Source organism: Mesoplodon densirostris, chromosome 20 (genome assembly GCF_025265405.1).
Source record: "Mesoplodon densirostris isolate mMesDen1 chromosome 20, mMesDen1 primary haplotype, whole genome shotgun sequence".
Lineage (NCBI taxonomy): Eukaryota > Metazoa > Chordata > Mammalia > Artiodactyla > Ziphiidae > Mesoplodon > Mesoplodon densirostris.
In genome coordinates, this window is record NC_082680.1 from 29207596 (window position 1) to 29226373 (window position 18778).

The 18778-nt window shown below is 53.4% G+C and overlaps 2 protein-coding genes across 3 annotated transcripts in view; one reads left to right on the top strand and one right to left on the bottom strand.

Moving 5' to 3' along the window:
• The window catches only part of ADGRA2 (adhesion G protein-coupled receptor A2), a 35011-nt gene extending 30658 nt beyond the window's left edge, over nt 1-4353 (top strand). For both annotated transcript variants that reach the window (XM_060086169.1, XM_060086171.1), the window contains exons 17-19: nt 272-417; nt 1053-1142; nt 1360-4353. In XM_060086169.1, the coding sequence (XP_059942152.1) occupies nt 272-417; nt 1053-1142; nt 1360-2629 (1506 nt within the window). In that variant the 3' untranslated portion in view covers nt 2630-4353. The remainder of the gene's footprint in view (nt 1-271; nt 418-1052; nt 1143-1359) is intronic.
• On the bottom strand, nt 4110-8889 carry BRF2 (BRF2 RNA polymerase III transcription initiation factor subunit). The gene is made up of 4 exons (XM_060086172.1): nt 8673-8889; nt 7902-7961; nt 6429-6750; nt 4110-5601 (listed from the first exon to the last, which is right to left on the bottom strand). The coding sequence occupies exons 1-4, from the start codon at nt 8824-8826 to the stop codon at nt 4863-4865; spliced, it is 1275 nt and encodes a 424-aa protein (XP_059942155.1). The 5' UTR covers nt 8827-8889; the 3' UTR covers nt 4110-4862.
• Nucleotides 8890-18778: the final 9889 nt, after the last annotated feature.

Sequence of the window (18778 nt, forward strand, 5' to 3'; positions counted from 1 at the left end):
CAGAGCCACTAGGAGACAGGACACAGTGGAGAGTGGGGTCCCACGATGGAAGAGGTCGGGGACGAGCCAGGCAGCAACGACAGGGTCATGGAGAGTCCCTGGCATGGGCGAGAACCCTGGGCTGGAAGTAGAGAGGGTACTGGCAGGGACAGAACCCTGGGGAGGCTCTGGGTGGAGCTGGAGGCCGGGCACAAGGGAGGCACGGGAGAGCACTGCGGGGCTGAGGCTCTGGGACGGCCAGTCCCCCAGCCTCAGTGCCTTGACCCTCTAGGTGGGCATCACCCTGCACTACTCTTCACTGTCCACACTGCTCTGGATGGGGGTGAAGGCCCGTGTCCTCCACAAGGAGCTTACCTGGAGGGCCCCACCTCCACAAGAAGGGGATGCTGCCCTGCCTGCCCCCCGACCCATGCTCCGGTACGTCAGCTCTGCAGTGGGGAAGGGCTCAGGTGTCGGGGGAGGACACCAAAAGCTGTTCTCCCAGGGTGGATGCTCTCCCAGGGTACAAGGTCCTGGGAGATCACACTCCCAAGACAGAAGAGGTGGGGAGTTCCCTGGGGGTCCAGTGGTAAGGACTCAGCGCTTCCACTGCAGGGGGCCCACGGTTCAATCCCTGGTCAGGGAACTAAGATCCCTCAGCCAAAAAAAAAAAAAAAAAAAGGCAGAAGAGTCAAGGCCCTGGGTGGCACTAGGTTGCCCAGTGCCATGGAGGGGGTGCATCCTTGGGGTTTTCAGGCATGACAAGGCCAGAAAGGGAGCGACTTCAAAGGGCATTGGGCAGGGATCCTGGGAACCCAAGTGGCACCCCTGGCTTCTGCACTGTTTAGGGTGACAGAAAGCAATTCTGGCCACTGTCCCTTAGAACAGTCTTGGCCAAATCCCTTAGGGACCTGCTGACCTGCCCTGGAGGGGCATTGCATCCCTGGCAAACAAACTCTGACATAATTTCTAGGGGAAAGAGGACAGGACAGAGACCCCAAGGTGAGGGTTCTGAGCACCTGGCCCACTCCTTGTTCCCCAACTCTCTGACCCCCAAACCCATTCCTCTCCAGGTTCTATCTGATCGCGGGAGGGATCCCACTCATTATCTGTGGCATCACAGCCGCTGTCAACATCCACAACTACCGGGACCACAGCCCCTAGTGAGTGCGCGGCCCGCCTGCCCCAAACCTCCCCGCCCTGCCCCGGATGCCTCCTACTCCGCCGCGGCGGCACCGCCCACCCGCCCAGCCCGTCACCCAGCGCCCAGCCCTGCATGCTGACTGAGCCGCTTCCGCCTCTCCGCTCACCATAGCCTCCCTTCCCGCCCACCCAGCCGCCGCGCCCCACCTCACGCGTGCCGCCTGTGTCTCCCCTCAGCTGCTGGCTAGTGTGGCGCCCAAGCCTAGGAGCCTTCTACATCCCGGTGGCTTTGATTCTGCTCATCACCTGGATCTATTTCCTGTGCGCGGGGCTGCGCTTACGGGGTCCTCTGGCACAGAGCCCAAAGGGGGGCACCAGCAGGGTCTCCCTGGAGCCAGGGGAGGAGCTGAGGGGTTCCACCAGGCTCAGGAGCAGCGGCCCCCTCCTGAGTGACTCGGGTTCCCTTCTGGCCACTGGGAGCGCAGGGGTGGTGACGCCCGGGCCCCCGGAGGAGGGTGACGGTCTCTATTCTCCAGGAGTCCAACTGGGGGCGCTGGTGACCACGCATTTCCTCTACCTGGCCATGTGGGCCTGCGGGGCTCTGAGCGTGTCCCAGCGCTGGCTGCCCCGGGTGGTGTGCAGCTGTCTGTACGGGGTGGCAGCCTCCGCCCTGGGCCTCTTCGTCTTCACCCATCACTGTGCCAGGCGCAGGGACGTCAGGGCCTCCTGGCGCGCGTGCCGTCCCCCCGCCTCGGCCTCCCGAGCCTCCCCGCGGGCCGCGCCCGCCGCCCCCGAGGACGGGTCACCGGCGTTCGGAGAGGGGCCCGCTTCCCTCAAGTCGTCCCCGAGCAGCAGCAGCGGCCCCGCCCCGCCCCCGGGCCCCTGCAAGCTCACCAACCTGCAGCTGGCGCAGAGCCAGGCGTGCGAGGCGGGGACGGCGGCCCGCGGGGAGGCGGAGCCCGAGACGCCGGGCCCCCGGGGAAGCCTCGGCCCGCGCCACCCGAACAACTCGCACCACGGCCGCCGGGGCCACAAGAGCCGGGCCAAGGGGCATCGCGCGGGCGAGGCAGGCGGCAGGAACCGGCTCAGGGCGCCGCGCGGGGGCGCGGCTGGGGCGGCCGAGTTGCCGTCGGGCGAGAGCGGCAGCCCGCACAACAGCCCGTCCGACAGCTACCCGGGCAGCAGCCGCAACAGCCCGGGCGCCGGCCCCCGGCTCGAGGGCGAGAGCACGCTCACGCCGTCGGAGGGCAGCGACACGAGCGCCGCTCCGCTCCCCGAGGCCGGCCGGCCGGGCCAGCGCCGCGGCGCCGGCCGCGACCACCTCAAGGGCGGCGGGGGTGGCGCGCTGGAGAAGGAGAGCCAGCGCCGCTCGTACCCGCTCAATGCGGCCAGCCTGAACGGCGCCCCCAAGGGCGGCAAGTACGACGACGTCACCCTGAGCGGCGCCGAGGCGGCCGGCGGCGGCTGCATGAAGACGGGGCTCTGGAAGAGCGAGACCACCGTCTAGGCTGGGGGCGGGCGCCGCTTCAGGACGGGCGGGCCACGCGCGCAGGAGCCCCCGCTTCTCGGGGGCCCTCAGAGACGTCGATCGGTACGTCCCCAGGATTGAGGTAGAGGTGCCTCGCTGCGCCCGGGCTCGCCAGCTTTAGTCCCGGAGGCTGGGGAAAGGACAGGCAAAGGCCCGCCACCGCGAAGAGGGCCATCCCTCTGGGGTAGCGACAGACAATCCCGGAACCGCAGGCGGGATACGTTTCCGTCCCAGCGCGGGCCGGTTTCGGCAGCCCCTGCCGTCCAGGCTCGGGGGGAAGGTCCTGTGGGGCTGCGGAGTGAGCAAGAGCGGCAGGGACAGCACAGCTCAGGCGGGCTTCTCCTAAGGTACTCCCCGCACCTCCCGCCCCGCTCACGGGCGGCCATCAGCCTTACCGGGAACACACGGGCGATGGGGGCCTGACTAAGGTGTTCTCTCCTCACTGCCCTCCTCTGAATCAGTCACCCACCTGTGCCCAGATCCTAGGGCCTCTCCCCCACCCAGTTCTGGCTAACTAGGGAGCCAGCCTAGCAGATGAGCCAGGTGACCAGGACCAGTGGGAGGAAACAAGGTGCTGCTTTTCGGATCAACTATGCAAAAGGAGAAGGTGGGGCAGGGTGAAAGGCAGCTGCAGGGATCAACCAGCCCTCTGGAAGTGGGGCAGGTGGAAAGGTGCACCATCAGGGCTGGAGGCCATTCCCACAGGACTGGGACACACACCACACGGCAGGGCTCAGAGGTGGCACTTCAGGACAAAGCCCAGGCCCTACACCTAAGAAGCTGCCTGCCAGATGCCTGGAGATGATGTGAGGGAAGCAGAGTTAGTGCTTAGATCTGGGGCTGAAGCTAGTCCTGCCTTAAACCTAATCCTATAAAAAAACAAAAAAACGCTCTGAAGAGGGGCGCCACCGCCAGGCTGCAGGTGGTGCTGGAGAAGCACTTACTGTCCAATCACAAGCCCATATCCCCAGTCTCAGCCCTCCACCCCGAGGGACTGACAAAGAGCACTCCCTGCCTACATGAGGCCATAGAGGAGAACCGTTCCAATGATTTGATCTCCAGCTCCATATTAGGGAGAAACCTCCAAAACATCAAACCAGCTTCCTGCCTCCCGGAAGCCCAAGCCAAGTACCCAGGGCAGTGGGGGGGGGGGGGGGCGCTGCAGTTCACCTGGGGCCTGCACCTTCACTGCTTTTAAACACCAGCACGCATATTTCTCCCAAACTAAAAAGCAACCACCAGCCTTTGGTTACAGGATGCAATGCGAGTGGAGGAAACCCTGGGCCTCATGAAAAGCCACAGGGAAACCCGGCCCAGTCTCCATATCACCCCAGCCTGAGCACCAAGGCAAGAGAAGACAGAGGGGAAGGGAGAAAACCCACACGCCTTGGGATGCATCCTGTTATTTATGCTTGCTGCACAGACAATATTAGACAGAAAAAAAAAAAAGGCAAAAAAAAAAAAAAAGCTTCGTATTATTCTTCCACGTAACGCTGGCTGCTGTTTACATACCCCGCCAATGCCTTAGCACTGGAGAGCTTTTTGCAATACGCTGGGGAAAGGGGAGGGAGGGGATGAAAAGTGCCAAAGAAAACATGTTTTTAAAAGCTCGGGTTTTATACAATAGAATGTTTTCTAGCAGATGCCTCTTGTTTTAATATATTAAAATTTTGCAAAGCCCTTTGAGCTATGAGCTTACTCCACCCCCGGTCCTTTTGTTAGGAGGGAGAGGATCTCTGACAACTGTACACACGAACCCGCTATGGCCTGTGAATGGACGCAGGGCCGAGCGCTGCCCAGTTCCACCCTCTGAGGGCTGATACCGTCGGGAATGCGCACTGCTCCACACCAGCAGGGAGGCCCCGCCAGCCCTGCAGCTGCGGTGTATCCAATCTGAACGGAGAGCAGGAGAGCGCCTGGCACTTTCCCAACAGTCAGGAGAAAGCCAGCCCACAGGAGTACGTGCGACCACTGTCTGGGACCTGGGACCGAGGGATGGGACTCTCCGACCGAGGCGTCCCCGCATTCCTTCTGACTTCGACTCTGGGACCTGGGGTCCAATAACTGCAGAGCCCCTCTTGGGTCCCTTAAATGAGAAGGGCGATACCTAAGGACTTGGGTACACTGATTTCTCTGGCTACATCAGGCCTGTTAGCAAGCCGCCGTCAGATGGGGTTAAGCACCCGCCCCCCCGCCAGACCCCGGCTGTGCATCAGGGAGGGATAGGAACCCTTGTGGCAGCCTGTCCAGCGGCCTGGGCTCTCTGGAAGTCCCTCACTTCCTGAGGGGTGCGCAAATACTGCTCGATCTCACTATCAGAAATGTTCTCATCTCCAGTGACCGTGGAGACAGGGGGTGTGGGACAGATCCGCTTTGGGGGCTTCAACATGCAGGGTGGGAGGAGGAGGGCAGGGCTTGCTGGTCGCTTCCCTGCGGGCAAATCTGCGGAGCCGTCGCCCCGGTCCTCTTTTCCCCATCCTTGCCCCTGGCCCAGTCCCTGCAGCTCCTTCTCCTGGGCGTCCAGGGCGTCTGGCTCTGCTGTTCCGTCTCGAAAGGCCTTGCGGACCAACATGTGGCGGTGCTGGAGAAGGTCGCCGATGTGCGCAACCACAGACCGCTTGTCAAGCTTCAGGACCTGCAACCAGGCCAGCTGCTCGGCCAGCCGCAGCAGCACAGCCAGCAGCTCCTGCAGGCGGGAGGAAGCGGGGTAGGGCAGGTCCACGCTCGCCAATTTACAAAATCGGGCAAGGGAACACGTCAGCCGATCTGAAGGCCGCAGCGACTGCCAAGCCAGGAAAGTGGCAGCGGTGATGACAGGCAAGGGATGCCGCCCGGTCACCAGCCACGTCTCATCTGCCAGCTCCACCAACTGCAGCGTTCGCGATAGCATCTTCTCCTTGTCTTCCACGTACTTGGCTGGCACAGACGGGGAGGCTTCAAACAGTTTGAAGCTGAAATAACCAAAATGAGGGCCTGGTCTCAATACCTCTGGGGGACCACTCTTTCAAAGCACAGAAGATGGGCAAGCTATGCTATCCTCCCGGGAACACTCAAGCCTGCTGGGCAGCAAGTTTATCCAGGTACCGAGAGAAGACAGAGTGAGTCTCCTGCTGAAGAGGTAAAGGGCAGGAGAATGCAGAAGGGAGCTAACATTTCTTGACAATCCCCCTCCCCCCACCCCATCAGCCATCATTCTGAGGGCTTCACAAATGTTCTCCTTTAATCTACTCCACAGCCTGTCACGTGCATTCAGAGTCAAAAAACTTGCCCATAGTCATCCAGCTTGGAGGTAACCAAGCTTCACACCCAAGATTGTTTCACACCGATAGTCTTTGCTTTCTACCATATTTGTCAGAAAAAAAGAACACAGCTACCTATTTAAAAAAAAAAAAAAAAAACTGGCTTCTAATTCCAGCTCCGTCATTTACTAATATCCTTTCAGCTCTAATCACACATGATCCTGTCGAGGCAGGACTGTTCCATCTAGCCAAGTAGGCCACACACAACGTTGAGTGGTGGAACACAGGAGCCCCGTGCCAAGGCTAACACCATCCTTCCTACATCATTAGGTTGCTGTAAGGGCAGAGGGATTTGAAAATTATAACATTCCAGAAATATAAAACAGGATTAACCTGATTAGTGCTATGCACAGGAAAGGGAGAAGACTTTTTTCTCCCACATCCTTGTAGAATGGGCTTTGGTCAAAAACAGACAGCCAGAGGTAAAAGGATTCAGGTCTAAACCCATCCCATCCCCGTGTCTCCCACTAGGCAGGTACCTGCTACAGTAAGTCTTCACCAGGTCCACCAAGCACAGAGATGGCACATCCAGCCCCAAGAGCTTCACGATCTGCATGTAGGTGCCAGAAAACACATCCAAATCTGCATACAGCAGGGTGCAGATGGTTCCCATGGTCAGGGGCCAGTTACGCTGCCGGCAGGTGATTAAGACACAGCACCCGACCAACACCTCCTTCTTCTGCAGCCTGGCAGCACGGATGCCAGAGTGCTGGTATGCCTGTTGGTAGTAGGCAACTGCCGTGTCCTCAAATGTTGGTGGCAGCTGCAGAACTCGACAGAGGTCTCTCACTCGGCAGAGACCTAAGAAACCCACAGCAGGAGTTAGAGGGGCCCCAACAACACCTTAAAAGGATCATACACCATGAGCAAGTGGGATTTACCCCAGGGATGCAAGGATTTTTCAGTATCTGCAAATCAATCAGTGTGATACACCACATCAACAAATTGAAAAATAAAAACCGTATGATCATCTCAATAGATGCAGAAAAAGCTTTTGATAAAATTCAACATCCATTTATGAGAAAAACTCTCCAGAAAGTGGGCACAGAGAGAACATACCTCAACATAATAAAGGCCATATATGACAAACCCACAGCTAACATCATACTCAATGGTGAAAAGCTGAAAGCATTTCCTCTAAGATCAGGAACAGGACAAGGATGCCCACTCTCGCCATTTTTATTCAACATAGTTTTGCAAGTCCTAGCCATAGCAATCAGAGACAAAAAAGAAATAAAAGGAATCTAAATTGGAAAGGAAGAAGTAAATCTGTCACTGTTTGCAGATGACACGATACTGTACACACAGGGGTCAAAGAAGCCACCATGCAGCTCCTAGCAATTTCTGTTCAACTCGCCTCAGATACCAGAGGGACAAATAATGGCACAATTCTACAATGACAAGAGTGACACTTGGTGAGGTCATTCGAAAGGCACAAAGACACTTGTGAAAGGAAGTCACACTTCAGTGCCCCATCTTCTGGAGGCTGGTTTGATTTGTGGCCAAGCCAAAGTTTGATCTGGGTTCCTTGAGTCTACCTCAGACATACCCCGCAAGCAAACCTAAACCTTCCACCTAATTGCTACCTGTCTTAGAACCATCTCCATCCTTTACTTCTAATTACCATTCTCTTCTTCTCCACCTTACCCAGTAATGCTGAAAACAGGAAAGACAAGCAGATGGGCTAGACAGGGGTCCCCAACCCCCGGACCAACCACTACCGGTCCTCGGCCTGTTAGGAACTGGGTGGCACAGCAGGAGGTGAGCAGCAGGCGAGCCACTCCCCATCGCTCGCATTACTACCTAAACCATCCCCCACTCCCAATCCAGTCTGTGGAAAAACTGTCTTCCACGAAACCGGTCCCTGGTGCCAAAAAGGTTGGGGACCACTGGGCTAGACCATCAGGAGAACTTTCTTTAAAGCCACTGTGTCATAAAAGGTTGATACTCACCTCGTTGCTGGCTGCGACTAACTTGTTCGTTTTCTCCTGTGCTTCGGGAATATGTTACTTCTGTAAGATAATGAACAACAAATAGCTTGTTTAGCCTCTATTCACCAAATCCCTGCCCTCCCACCACACAAAACCGGGGAGCAGAATCCCAATCATCATGCACCCACTCCTTGTCTCACAGAAGGTGCCCATCTTTGCAAGTTAAAGGTCCACCTGGTTTTCCATGACCACAAGCAATACCAAATACACAGAGACTAAAGAGGACTAGGACTGCCCTAAAGCAGCTCTAAGTGTTCCCAATTTCCAGCCGTCCCTCCTGTACATCCAGTTCAGGCAATTCTCCTGCCTGCAGATTTTGAGGGCTGCATTGCTTAGGGACTTGGAAAGCAAAGTAAAAAAAAAAGATGCTTTTGCCAATTAGTGCTCAAAACTACTTCGGGATAATAGTATTTTCTGTATTCGTAAAGAATTGATCTATCAATATAATTCTTCAACCATGCCCAGACTAGGTAAACTGAGTGGAACTCTGTTTCTGTTTCATTTATTCAACATCTGTTAATACCTACTACATATACCAGATATGGTGCTAGAAAAACACAAATGAATGGCTGTCCCTGATCTTCTGCAGCTCGCTAGTCCACTTTAGGCTGTTTTCTCTCCTATTTAAGGGTGCACGTGACAGGGAGAGGGCAGGAGATAAGAAGAATCTGACGTCAATCCCTCCACAGCCCCAGGCTGTACCCACGGCCCCGGAAAAGCCCGCAGAGGTACCTCGGAGGTTGCCCTCGTCAGTGAAGGTGGTAGTAAGGACTCCCTCGGTGACCACACAGCCGCAGTCGGAGCACACAAGCTGGTTCTGCGAATAGTGCGAGTCTTCCACGAGCTCAGTGGAGCCGCAATCGGGACACCGGCCTCCGCCCGGCATCTCACAACCCGTCCAAAGCCGAGTAAGCTGTCCGCCAGCCGCCCCTAACGTCGACAACAGCAACTGTGCGGAAACAGGAAGTAGGAGCGGAGCCTTGTAAGGTCTGCACCTTCCTCTTCCGGCCAGCGAATCAGCTGTACTATAGGTATTTCCTCCGCGGCTGCGCGTCACTTCCGGTCCGTCCTTTTTGGACTCGGGTAGAAACGTGATCTAGGAAATAGGTTCCTGTTCTGGACTGTGTCTTCGGCTTTCCCGCAATCTGTAGTTACTTTGAGGTGGGTCCGACTGGGGGTTGCATTTGAGTGAGCGTTCTACCTGCATGGACACGGATAACAGACAAGAAATTGTTGCCATCCGCAAACAACTCTTCTTTCTAAAGCGCTAGGGGAATCACAGATTCTCCATTTCTCTTTGGTGATGGATGTTGATTTTGGCCATAGTACAAAATCTGTGTCTAAAAGGGAGAGTAGTGTATCAAGAGAGCAGGAAATCGTGCTCTTTACAGAGTGGCTTCCCCTCAAGCAAGTTGTTTCCTCTCTTTGCAGTCTGTTTTCCTCCACTGTGGAATGAAGGAGTTGAATAAAAATCCAGACTGGCAAGCTTGGATGCTTTCAGAGGCTACGCAAGGAATGTCTAAGGGAGTTGGAGAGAGAGAATATGCGGTGGTGAGGCCCTTGGCAATCTGAAGGGTTCAAGCAGATTCGGATGTTTTTAAACCTGAGCTTTAAGATGCTCCAAGATTCTAGCTCCCAAGTTCCTAGCATGGGATAGTATAGATCAAAGAATCTTGAGCAAAAGAGTGCCTCTAGCAAGCTCACACATGAGAGGTTTTTGTATGTCATGTTTGAATATAAATTAAACATGACGAAAGAGAGTGTTCTTTCTCATAAGTAAATCCTAATTGCACTCATCAAGAATACAGGTTTTTGGGAATTCCCTGGTGGTCCAGTGGTTAGGACTCCATGCTTTCACTGCCGAGGGCCTGGGTTCCATCCCTGGCCAGGGAAGTAAGATTCCTCAAGCTGCATGGTGTGGCAAAACAAAACAAAACAAAAGGTTTTAACACTTGAAAGTTTTAGAATCAGTTGTGTCTGAAAAATAAGAAAATTGAGTTAAATGACAAAGAACCAAAGGCCAGTCCCTTCTGACTCCAAGACAACAGATGGAGGTCATCATAGCCAGTACTGAAAGTAGGTGGGGAATTTCTGCTTCTCAGTCTGGTGGTGGAGAATTTCAGGCAGCTCCGGCATTAGCAGATCTTGGGAGCTGTTGTGGGCTCAATTTCAACCGTGCACTGGGACTTGGGGGTGAACGGTGAGCACTTCCCAATGAGAACAGAAAATGATTGGACCGCTCCGGCACAGACTGAATTGAGGAAAGAGGGTGTCTTGTCAGCCCCTTAACAGATAGGGATGCTCCCTTGAGGATTAAGACACAGGTCACAGCAGTCTTCTTTAGAAGACCAATAAAGTATGCATCCTAGAGCTGAAAAGTTTTCAACAGAAAAATGGCACTTATTAGTATGAAGAGATGAGGCGACATAATGACCATGTACCCAGTGAGTCCTCAAACAGAGGATTTGAGCCTCAAAAATAAAGGGTTCTGATCAGGCAGAGCTATAGGTTCTTTTGAAAGAGCTACAACCAGTGGTCAGGTACAGAGGACTCTATGCCTTAAGAGACTGTGAGTTCTCTGGACCACAGTGCAGAACAAGAGCATCTCTGACCAAAGTAAGATTGCCTCTTGTCTGTAATCCACGCAGCAGCCTTCTCTGCTTCAAGTGCCACTTTCCTCTAATATAAATTGGGAGAGAGGTGCTGTACCTTTCAAGAATTGTCCGTTCAGCCCCTCTGGCTTACAAGTCCCTCCCCTCTGCTCACGGCTACTCCAAAGCCTCCCCTCCCTTCCTACTGCACAACAGAACTTCTGGCACCCTGGACCTCAGTGAACTGTCAGGATTCCAGGTATTAGCTGACCAATGAACACAGAGCAGCTAGACTTCCATTTTTTCATTTTCCACATCAGCATCACATGAGGTGGTTAATGGGCTATACTGAAGGGTTGAAGAACTGAATGTGATTATAATATAAATGAAAACATATTAGTGATACGGAAACTTTCATAAGATTCCCCTCACAGTCAAGAGGAAAGCATTAAAAACCAATCAAACCAAACAAAAATACCTTCAAAAGGTGTCAGTGCCTTCTTTCCCACACTCTCCTCGAGTCTCTCTCCTCAATAGCCACATCTAAGGGTCCCATCCGGTCCCCCAGAGACTGCTTTCTCAGAGCAAGAGAACCGCTCTCCTAGAGAAATCCCAACCGCTACCACAGGGCTTGGTCCCATTGGAGGGATCCACCCCCTCCCCCAACCAAGGGCTGCAATAATCTCTAACAGTCCATTCCCTGAGGTGTGAATTACTCACTTTAGCCCCATGTTATGCGAGGGTTTGAGTGGGCTTTGGTGCCCCAAGTTCCCTCTTTCCTAGACTTCCCCACTACTGTGAGGTATGACAGGATTTATTTCTGGTTGTCCAGCAGATCAACACTGGGGACACACTTGTGTGCTCATGTGTGCACACACAGCTCTCAGAGACATCTGTTAGTTTCAGACAGTGCAGTCGACATCCTTACTGGGGATGGGAAACAGGTCCCTAAAAGCAACATAACTGGCACTGGGAGTAGGTGTTTTTTGTTTTTAATTAATTTATTTTTTTGGCTGTGTTGGGTCTTCATTGCTGCGCGCGGGCTTTCTCTAGTTGTGGTGAGCGGGGGCTACTCTTCGTTGCGGTGCGTGGGCTTCTCACTGCGGTGGCGTCTCTTGTTGCGAAGCACGGGCTCTAGGCGTGCAGTCTTCAGTAGATGTGGCTCATGGGCTCAGTAGTTGTGGCTCGTGGGCTCTAGAGCGCAGGCTCAGAGTTGTGGCGCATGGGCTTAGTTGCTCCGCGGCATGTGGGATCTTCCCAGACCAGGGCTCGAACCCGTGTCCCCTGCGTTGTCAGGTGGATTCTTAACCACTGCACCACCAGGGAAGCCCAGGAGTAGGTTTCTTTTTTTTTTTTTTTAACTTTTTATTTTATATTGGAGTATAGGTGATTAACAATGTTGTGTTAGTTTCAGGTGTACAGCAAAGTGATTCAGTTATACATATACATGTGTCTCTTTGGGAGTAGTTCTTTACATTACCGTACAGAACAGCATCACACTCCTCTCATCCCCAATTTTGTGTAGATCTTGAACTGAACTGCACTTTTTTAAAGTGTGATTTTACTACAGAGTCATCTACCTATGACAGAAGCCCCGAAATTCTGCTTTCCCCAACACTACTCACAGTAAAGTGGAAGAGCAGCTTTAAGATTCTCCTACCAGCAAGTCTAGAGGTGGAGGGGTGATTCTCTTCCAGCCACAAGTATGTGATAGTGTAAGATAGCCTCGCCCTCAGACACAGACAGGCTAGGAGGTGGGCAGGACCCAGGCCAGAAGATGGCGCGCTCCACTAAGACATGCAAGTCTGGGGTTCACGTTCTCAGGAAGAAATCTGTTTATTTAAGAAATTTATTTGCCTTCCTCTGGGAAATCAGGACAGATACATCAGCCTTGGTGCCTTTCCTGCTGCTACAGACTCTACGGAGAGTTACCATCATTCAGTGATAGTGATGATCTGTTGTTGTTTTTTTAAGGGATATTTATTTATTTATTTTTGGCTGCACTGGGTCTTCAGTGCTGCGCGTGGGCTTTCTCTAGTTGCGGTGGGAGGGGGCTACTCTTCGTTGCAGTGCGCGGGCTTCTCACTGCGGTGGCTTCTCTTGTTGCGGAGCACGGGCTCTAGGCGCGCGGGCTTCAGTAGTTGTGGCACACAGGCTTAGTTGCGGCGCACAGGCTTAGTTGCTCCGTGGCATGTGGGATCTTCCCGGACCAGGGCTCGAACCCGTGTCTCCTGCATTGGCAGGCAGATTCTTAACCACTGCGCCACCAGGGAAGCCCATGATGATCTGTTTAACAGCTGTTCCTCCAACCTCTCTCCCCTACTCCTCCCTGAGCCTGTGAAGCTGGAGCCATGCTTCTTGTCTGTAAGGCTGGAGCCCACATGGTACCTGGCACGTAGGCTTTTGGAATGCTGAGTGCCCAGGATGGGCTGGATGAGAGCAGAAAGCTACTGGGGAGGGGCGGCCATTGGAAAGGATGCCTCAGACGTGGTCCAGAGTTCTTTCTAGAGAAGAGGCCAGAGAGGAGGGCACTGGTGGCCTGAAGGAAGCCGCAGGCCAGTCGTCCCTTGGTGACATGTGCGTATGTGTTAGGGATCTACCTGTCTTTGTTACAAGTCTCCCTGGGAATGACCTGGCTTTCCCATCCCTGTGTCCTGGGAGTGCCTGCTATGCTCCGGAAAGGCTGTCCAGCTCCGGTGGACACCTGTCATGGGTGGGCGGGTCAGAAGCAACACATAGACGGGATTCCTCAGAGACAGGATCATTTCTAATCTGGGGCAAGTAACCAGTGGGACTTGGGCTGCCCTCAGGGCCTCCCCCTGGGCTCCTTCCAGCTCAGATGATTCTAACCCAGTTCCACTCTGAGCCCAGAGGACCCCCCTCTCCTCGTCATAATGAGTCTTGGAGCCTTTCTGACTGGGTCCCCATCACCTCAGCTCTTCAGTAAACACCGATTCTTCTCTGACACACAAGGGTGACACAGCCTCGGTACAGGGCATGGCCAGGACTTCCTAAACCCTTGTGCCAAGTCCCTGCCCTCACTCACATTCACTTTCCCCTTTCCTGTTGTTTATTGTGTGACCCCAATACATGTTCCCTCCCCGGGCCTGAGGACGGCTGTGTCCGGTTTCCTGATCTCCCAGGAACAAAGGCACCTGGTAACTCTGAGAAGGAGATCACAGGCCTAGAGCATGAACACAGTCGCCTCAGAGGGACCTTCCCTCCTCGGAGCCGTGGCTCATCGGGCCTTGTCTTGAGGCCCTCCGTTTTCCCTGCCCATCCTCCAGGATGTCAAGTCACTCAGAATATTATCTCCTCCGCCCCCAAGGCTAGAGGAGACTGGGGCCTCCTAGTCTGGAGGCCTAGACTAGAGGTCGGCAAACTTTTCCTGTGAAGGGCCAGAGAGCAAATATTTAGATTTGGTGGACGAGAAGGTCTTTGTTTTAAGCACTCAAGTCTGCTGTTGCAACGTGGAAACAGCCGTAGACAATTACCTAAATAAGCACTGCTGTATTCCAATACAATTGTGTAGACACTGAAATTTGAATCTCATGTAATTTCCATGTGTCATGAAATATTATTTTGATTCTTTAACTGTTAAATGTAAAAATCTCCAGTGTTCAGTGCGGTGTTGTTGAGTGTGGTCATCATTCCGGCCACTTGTTCATCCCACATTAAAAAAAAAAAAGGGAAAAATCATTGTGTTTGTTTGTTTGTTTGCGGTACACGGGCCTCTCACTGTTGTGGCCTCTCCCGTTGCGGAGCACAGGCTCCGGACGCGCAGGCTCAGCGGCCATGGCTCACGGGCCCAGCCGGTCTGCGGCATGTGGGATCTTCCCGGACCGGGGCACGAACCCGTGTCCCCTGCATCGGCAGGCGGACTCTCAACCACTGCGCCACCAGGGAAGCCCCATCATGTTTTTTTGTTTGTTTGTTTTGGCCGTACCGCATACAGCTTGTGGGAGGCTTGTGAGGTCTTAGTTCCCTGACCAGGGGTTGAACCCGGTGCCGCAGCAGTGAAAGCGCAGAGTCCTAACTCCTGGACCGCCAGGGAACTCCCGGGAAAAATTCCTTGGCTTGAGGGTTACATGAACAAAAGCGAAGCCATAGTTTGTTGACGCTTGTTCTAGAACCCCAGGTCGGACAGGTAAGGAATTCAAATCCTTTCTTTACCTGCTGTGGGACCCCAGGCAAACTTAAGTTCTGATGCCTCTGAAAGTCTCCATTTCCTCATCTGCATAATGGAGATATTATCTACCTTGAGAATTGGAAATAGTACTCAGCAGCGCTTAGTAAATAAGCAGGAACTCAATAAACAGGCCTTCCTTTGGCGACCAAGTTTCAGCCTGAAGTGAGCAGTTGATACGCAAGAACGAAGCAGCTTTCTCTCAGCTCTGAGGGCTTGTCAGTGTCACCAGGGTCACTAGTTCCAGGGCTTGGGATACAGGTGTGTAAGAGTCAAACGTCGAAAGGCTAAGTGAGGACATCCTCCCTCAGGAGATTCTGTGGCTTTGGGATCCGCTGGTCCCACAGAGTTCAGCTAAGCCGGTTTTGAACTTAAATGGGAAGTGATTGCACCCACCTTCTCAGGAGGGGAAGCCTGCAGAAGCCAAAAGATGACACCCCCAAAGAGAAGGCCAGGGCACGGGCTCCATCGGCTTCGAGATGGGGTCCAAGGGCTAGGGGAGCGCATGCTGCTAGCGCTTTGGCCACGGTCACGGTGGTAACTCTACCCTGTAAATGACACTTTCTATGGGGAGGTGGGCACGGTGCCCCCTCCAAAAGCAAGGGAAATGAATCTTGGGGGAGAGTTGGGGGTCACATTTGTGTAAACATTACTTCCTTAGAGACTCTCCGTGGGGGGCTTTTTGTTTGAAGCAAACCTGGGAGGCTGTTGTGTCAAGAGAAGCCGCTTTTGTATCACTGTATATGGTGGCCCCGCCGTCCACATCTGGCTGGGTAACCAGGCCCCTCACCCAAACCAGGGAAGCCTTCAGGTAGCTCCCCCCAGCCCACCCAGTGGCTTCACGGGTGCTGCCTGCCTCTGTGCCTCTACAGTGTGACTTTCATCTCTAAGAAAGAGCATCTCCTCCCTTTTGAGAGGTTGGGACCCTTGGTTGAGGCAGGCAGACCTCTCACCTCATCAGGAAAGGGTGGGAGATTGGTAGAATGAGCTCAGGAGAAGAGTCCTTTACAGCCAGAATTCCCTTTACTGAGAAATGAATGAACTCAGTTGATGGAACCAGGAACCTAGATCTGGTACTGATCTGGGCATTCCTGAACCCAGTGTGAATTCAGCTCATGCTCCAAAGGTCAAGATGTCACTCTCTGGGAAATCAGTGGGGCAGGGGTGAGGAGGTAGGGGGTGGCATACGGGAGGGAATCAAGAAAGTGGCCTTGTTCGTGTGATTAGCTGAAGGCGACCACTGCCGAGGAAAAGGTGGCAGCCTGCAGCACTAGGGACCGGAAATTCAAGTGATCTTCATCTGGTAAGCACCATAGTCCCTTCCAGGCCAAAATACGGGGTATGTCATAGGGACGGGTCAGAGACGTCCCAACCTCTGGAGGAGAAAGGGCATTGGGACCCCTGGGCACCAGACAGTGCGGCAGCAGCAGGAGTCCAGGCAAGAGACCCTCATGGGGTGAGAGACGCCGCTCACGCCCCCAAGAAAGGTTTTCCAAGAAGACAGAAGAAATTCTTAGTGCGCCCGTACGACACCACAGACACAAAGCTTTGAAAGGTAGTGCCATTTTATTTAGTGTTGTAGGACATTTTAGGTTACTTCTTAAAAACAAAAGCAAAGAAATTCAAAATTCCCGAAGTACCAAAGCAGGAAATAAGAATTCTGTAACCCAAAGATGCTGGGTGAACTTTCAAGTCAGAGGGAGGAAGAGGTCAAGTTAGCAGCTCACATGATAGATGCTGAGAAACCACAGGGTTGAGGGTGGTGTGGAGGTTAAGCTCTCCGCCCGCCTAAGGCAACAGATCCTCCAGCCTTGAGGGACCATTAGTTAGCAGTTCTAAAAAAGAAGGGGCCCAGGGAGGGAAGATCGTGCCTAACTTATCAGGTTGCCTCTGGCCTTCAATCCGGCAGGTGGCTGAGTGTCATGGACCCTCCTCCCTCTGGGCCCTTCCGGGCCCCCACTGTTAGTTAGCAGAGCTGGAAACCACACACGTATCCCACTCACCACGCACGCACCCTCCACTCAGGGTCAACGCTGTTTGTGTGGCAAAGGACAGACTTTCCTGCTCCTCCATTCCGTCACCCGGGGAGGCCGACACACAGGAAATAAAAGGGGTGGACAGGACATCTGTCAAAGTCCAAGGACTGAGATGATATGAAACACCCGGGCAAAGGGTTGACATTTTGTTCCGGACGCTGACCTCCCACTGAAGTTCATCGCAAGGTGTTTGGTATTTCATCGGATGCTTCCCTGAAGTACCGACTGGTCTTCCGGGGGGTCAGCCAGGCAAGGCCAAGAAAGAGCTGCTTCTGCTTCTGCAGAGCACGGCCTCCTCTAGGGCCTGTCAGTTTGGTGAGCACTTTCAGCAGCTAGAGGCCAATTCAGGCTCTCCTGGTATAGACGGCTGGGTGGAAGCCCTCAGACCCACGCCGGCTGCAGGAGCTCCAGCCCTCCAGTCCACCTGCCCCTGCGAACAGCTCAGAGCAGGCTCCAGCTTTCCTAGCTGAGTTCTCCCTCACAGCAGAGTCCTCAAGGACAGGTGTTAACCAGTGACCTTGAGAGGTGCAGGAATGCTACCTGTGGCATTTTTTTCCCAGCAGTGGTAGAAAACAGACACCCTTGAAGTAGATTGTCCTTCATTCTCCAGAGTTCTCGAGTGGCATACAGAGCAGAGGAATTTGCACCTCCACCCAGACGTTCCTCTCAAACAGAGACCGGGTCCCATCCCCGAGGTCCTAGCCGCAGACCTTTCGGCAACAACCAGCTCTCGGGAAGCATGCGGGTCTCCACAGCGGCTCTTCCGAGGGGAACCACTCAGCGCTCCTGCCACCCAGCGCACCGTCAAAGTACATTGACATCAAGTAAAAAACATTGCAGAACAAATATATACACGTGCATTTGCAGGGTTCAAGCGAATATCCAGTTCTCTTTATAGGGATGCACATAAATCTCATAGCACTACAAAAATACAAGTCATCTGAGAAGTTTACAGTGGTCCCCAGTACTGTAGGAGGGTATTAAATAAAAGAGCTATCGATAATTAAAAGCAAATTAGCTAAATCAAGTTATAGTATCATCCTTCAGATTAAAGTGCTCTGATATTAACCAACGTGGCAGCAAACGTGACCCTGAAAAGGGATTCCGCTGCCAATCACCTTGCTTCTTAACTTCAATATAACAAGAATGAACATAGAAGAGCGTTCCATTTAATAACCGCTCTCATCTCAACCCCTGCCCACCCACTTGGCCTGTGACATTCTTCCCCCAGGAGAGATGTTGGGACTTGATGAGATTCTGTCACAACTGGGAGAAAAAAATGAGTGATACAGAAAACATTCCAATTCCAGTATCAGGTTACTAACAACGAAATTACCTGAAGACTCTGAACTGGTGCTATTAGTTGAGAAGGGGGCAAGTGTCCTAGTTTAAAAAAAAAAAGTATGTTAATCTAGTTTTAAAAATACGGCCGTCTAAAAATAGGTATCATCTTGCTCTCTACAATTTTATAACAAGGGGTGGGGGAGGGAAATGCCAAGAAGAGCTGCCAAGGGAACCAGGGAGCCAAGCGACGGCACATGGGAGAGGGCCAGCGGATGCCGCTGCAGTTGCTCCGTACCTGGTGGGACTGTTTTAGCAAGTGCTTGGGTCCCCCGATCCCTAATCAAGGCACTGACTCGCTCACTCCAGCCAGCAGGGACCCTGCGATCACAGAGGAGGGATTCTGACCAACTGCCCCCGTGCACAGGGATTCTAGTTCCCCTGGCCTACTTTCCGTACCTCCACAGACAGCTCCTCTTGGATGATAAAGAGCACACTTTAAGGCTACAGAGTAGTGGAGGCTGATGTTTGGAAAAGGCAGCTTGTTCCAAATCTCAGAGGCACACTCGGAGGCGCACCCTAAGCCCCTTTGCTCCAGTCGACAACAAAGGACCAAGTCCGAGGAGCTGGGTAGGTTTACACAGTATCAAAACTTAGCATCTGCAGCCAAAACGCCACAGCTGAGCTACTCAAAAGCCAAGAAAGTATGTGCAACACCACACCAATTGCCTGGTCCTTGTCATC

Bases quoted from the DNA above. Each gene is read 5' to 3' on its own strand.
- BRF2 (XM_060086172.1), bottom strand. From the start codon at position 8,826: ATGCCGGGCGGAGGCCGGTGTCCCGATTGCGGCTCCACTGAGCTCGTG. The intron at 6,751-7,901 runs GTGAGTATCAAC...TGGGTTTCTTAG, and splicing joins TAGTCGCAGCCAGCAACGAG to GTCTCTGCCGAGTGAGAGAC. The intron at 5,602-6,428 runs GTACCTGCCTAG...TGGTTATTTCAG, and splicing joins GTGAAGACTTACTGTAGCAG to CTTCAAACTGTTTGAAGCCT.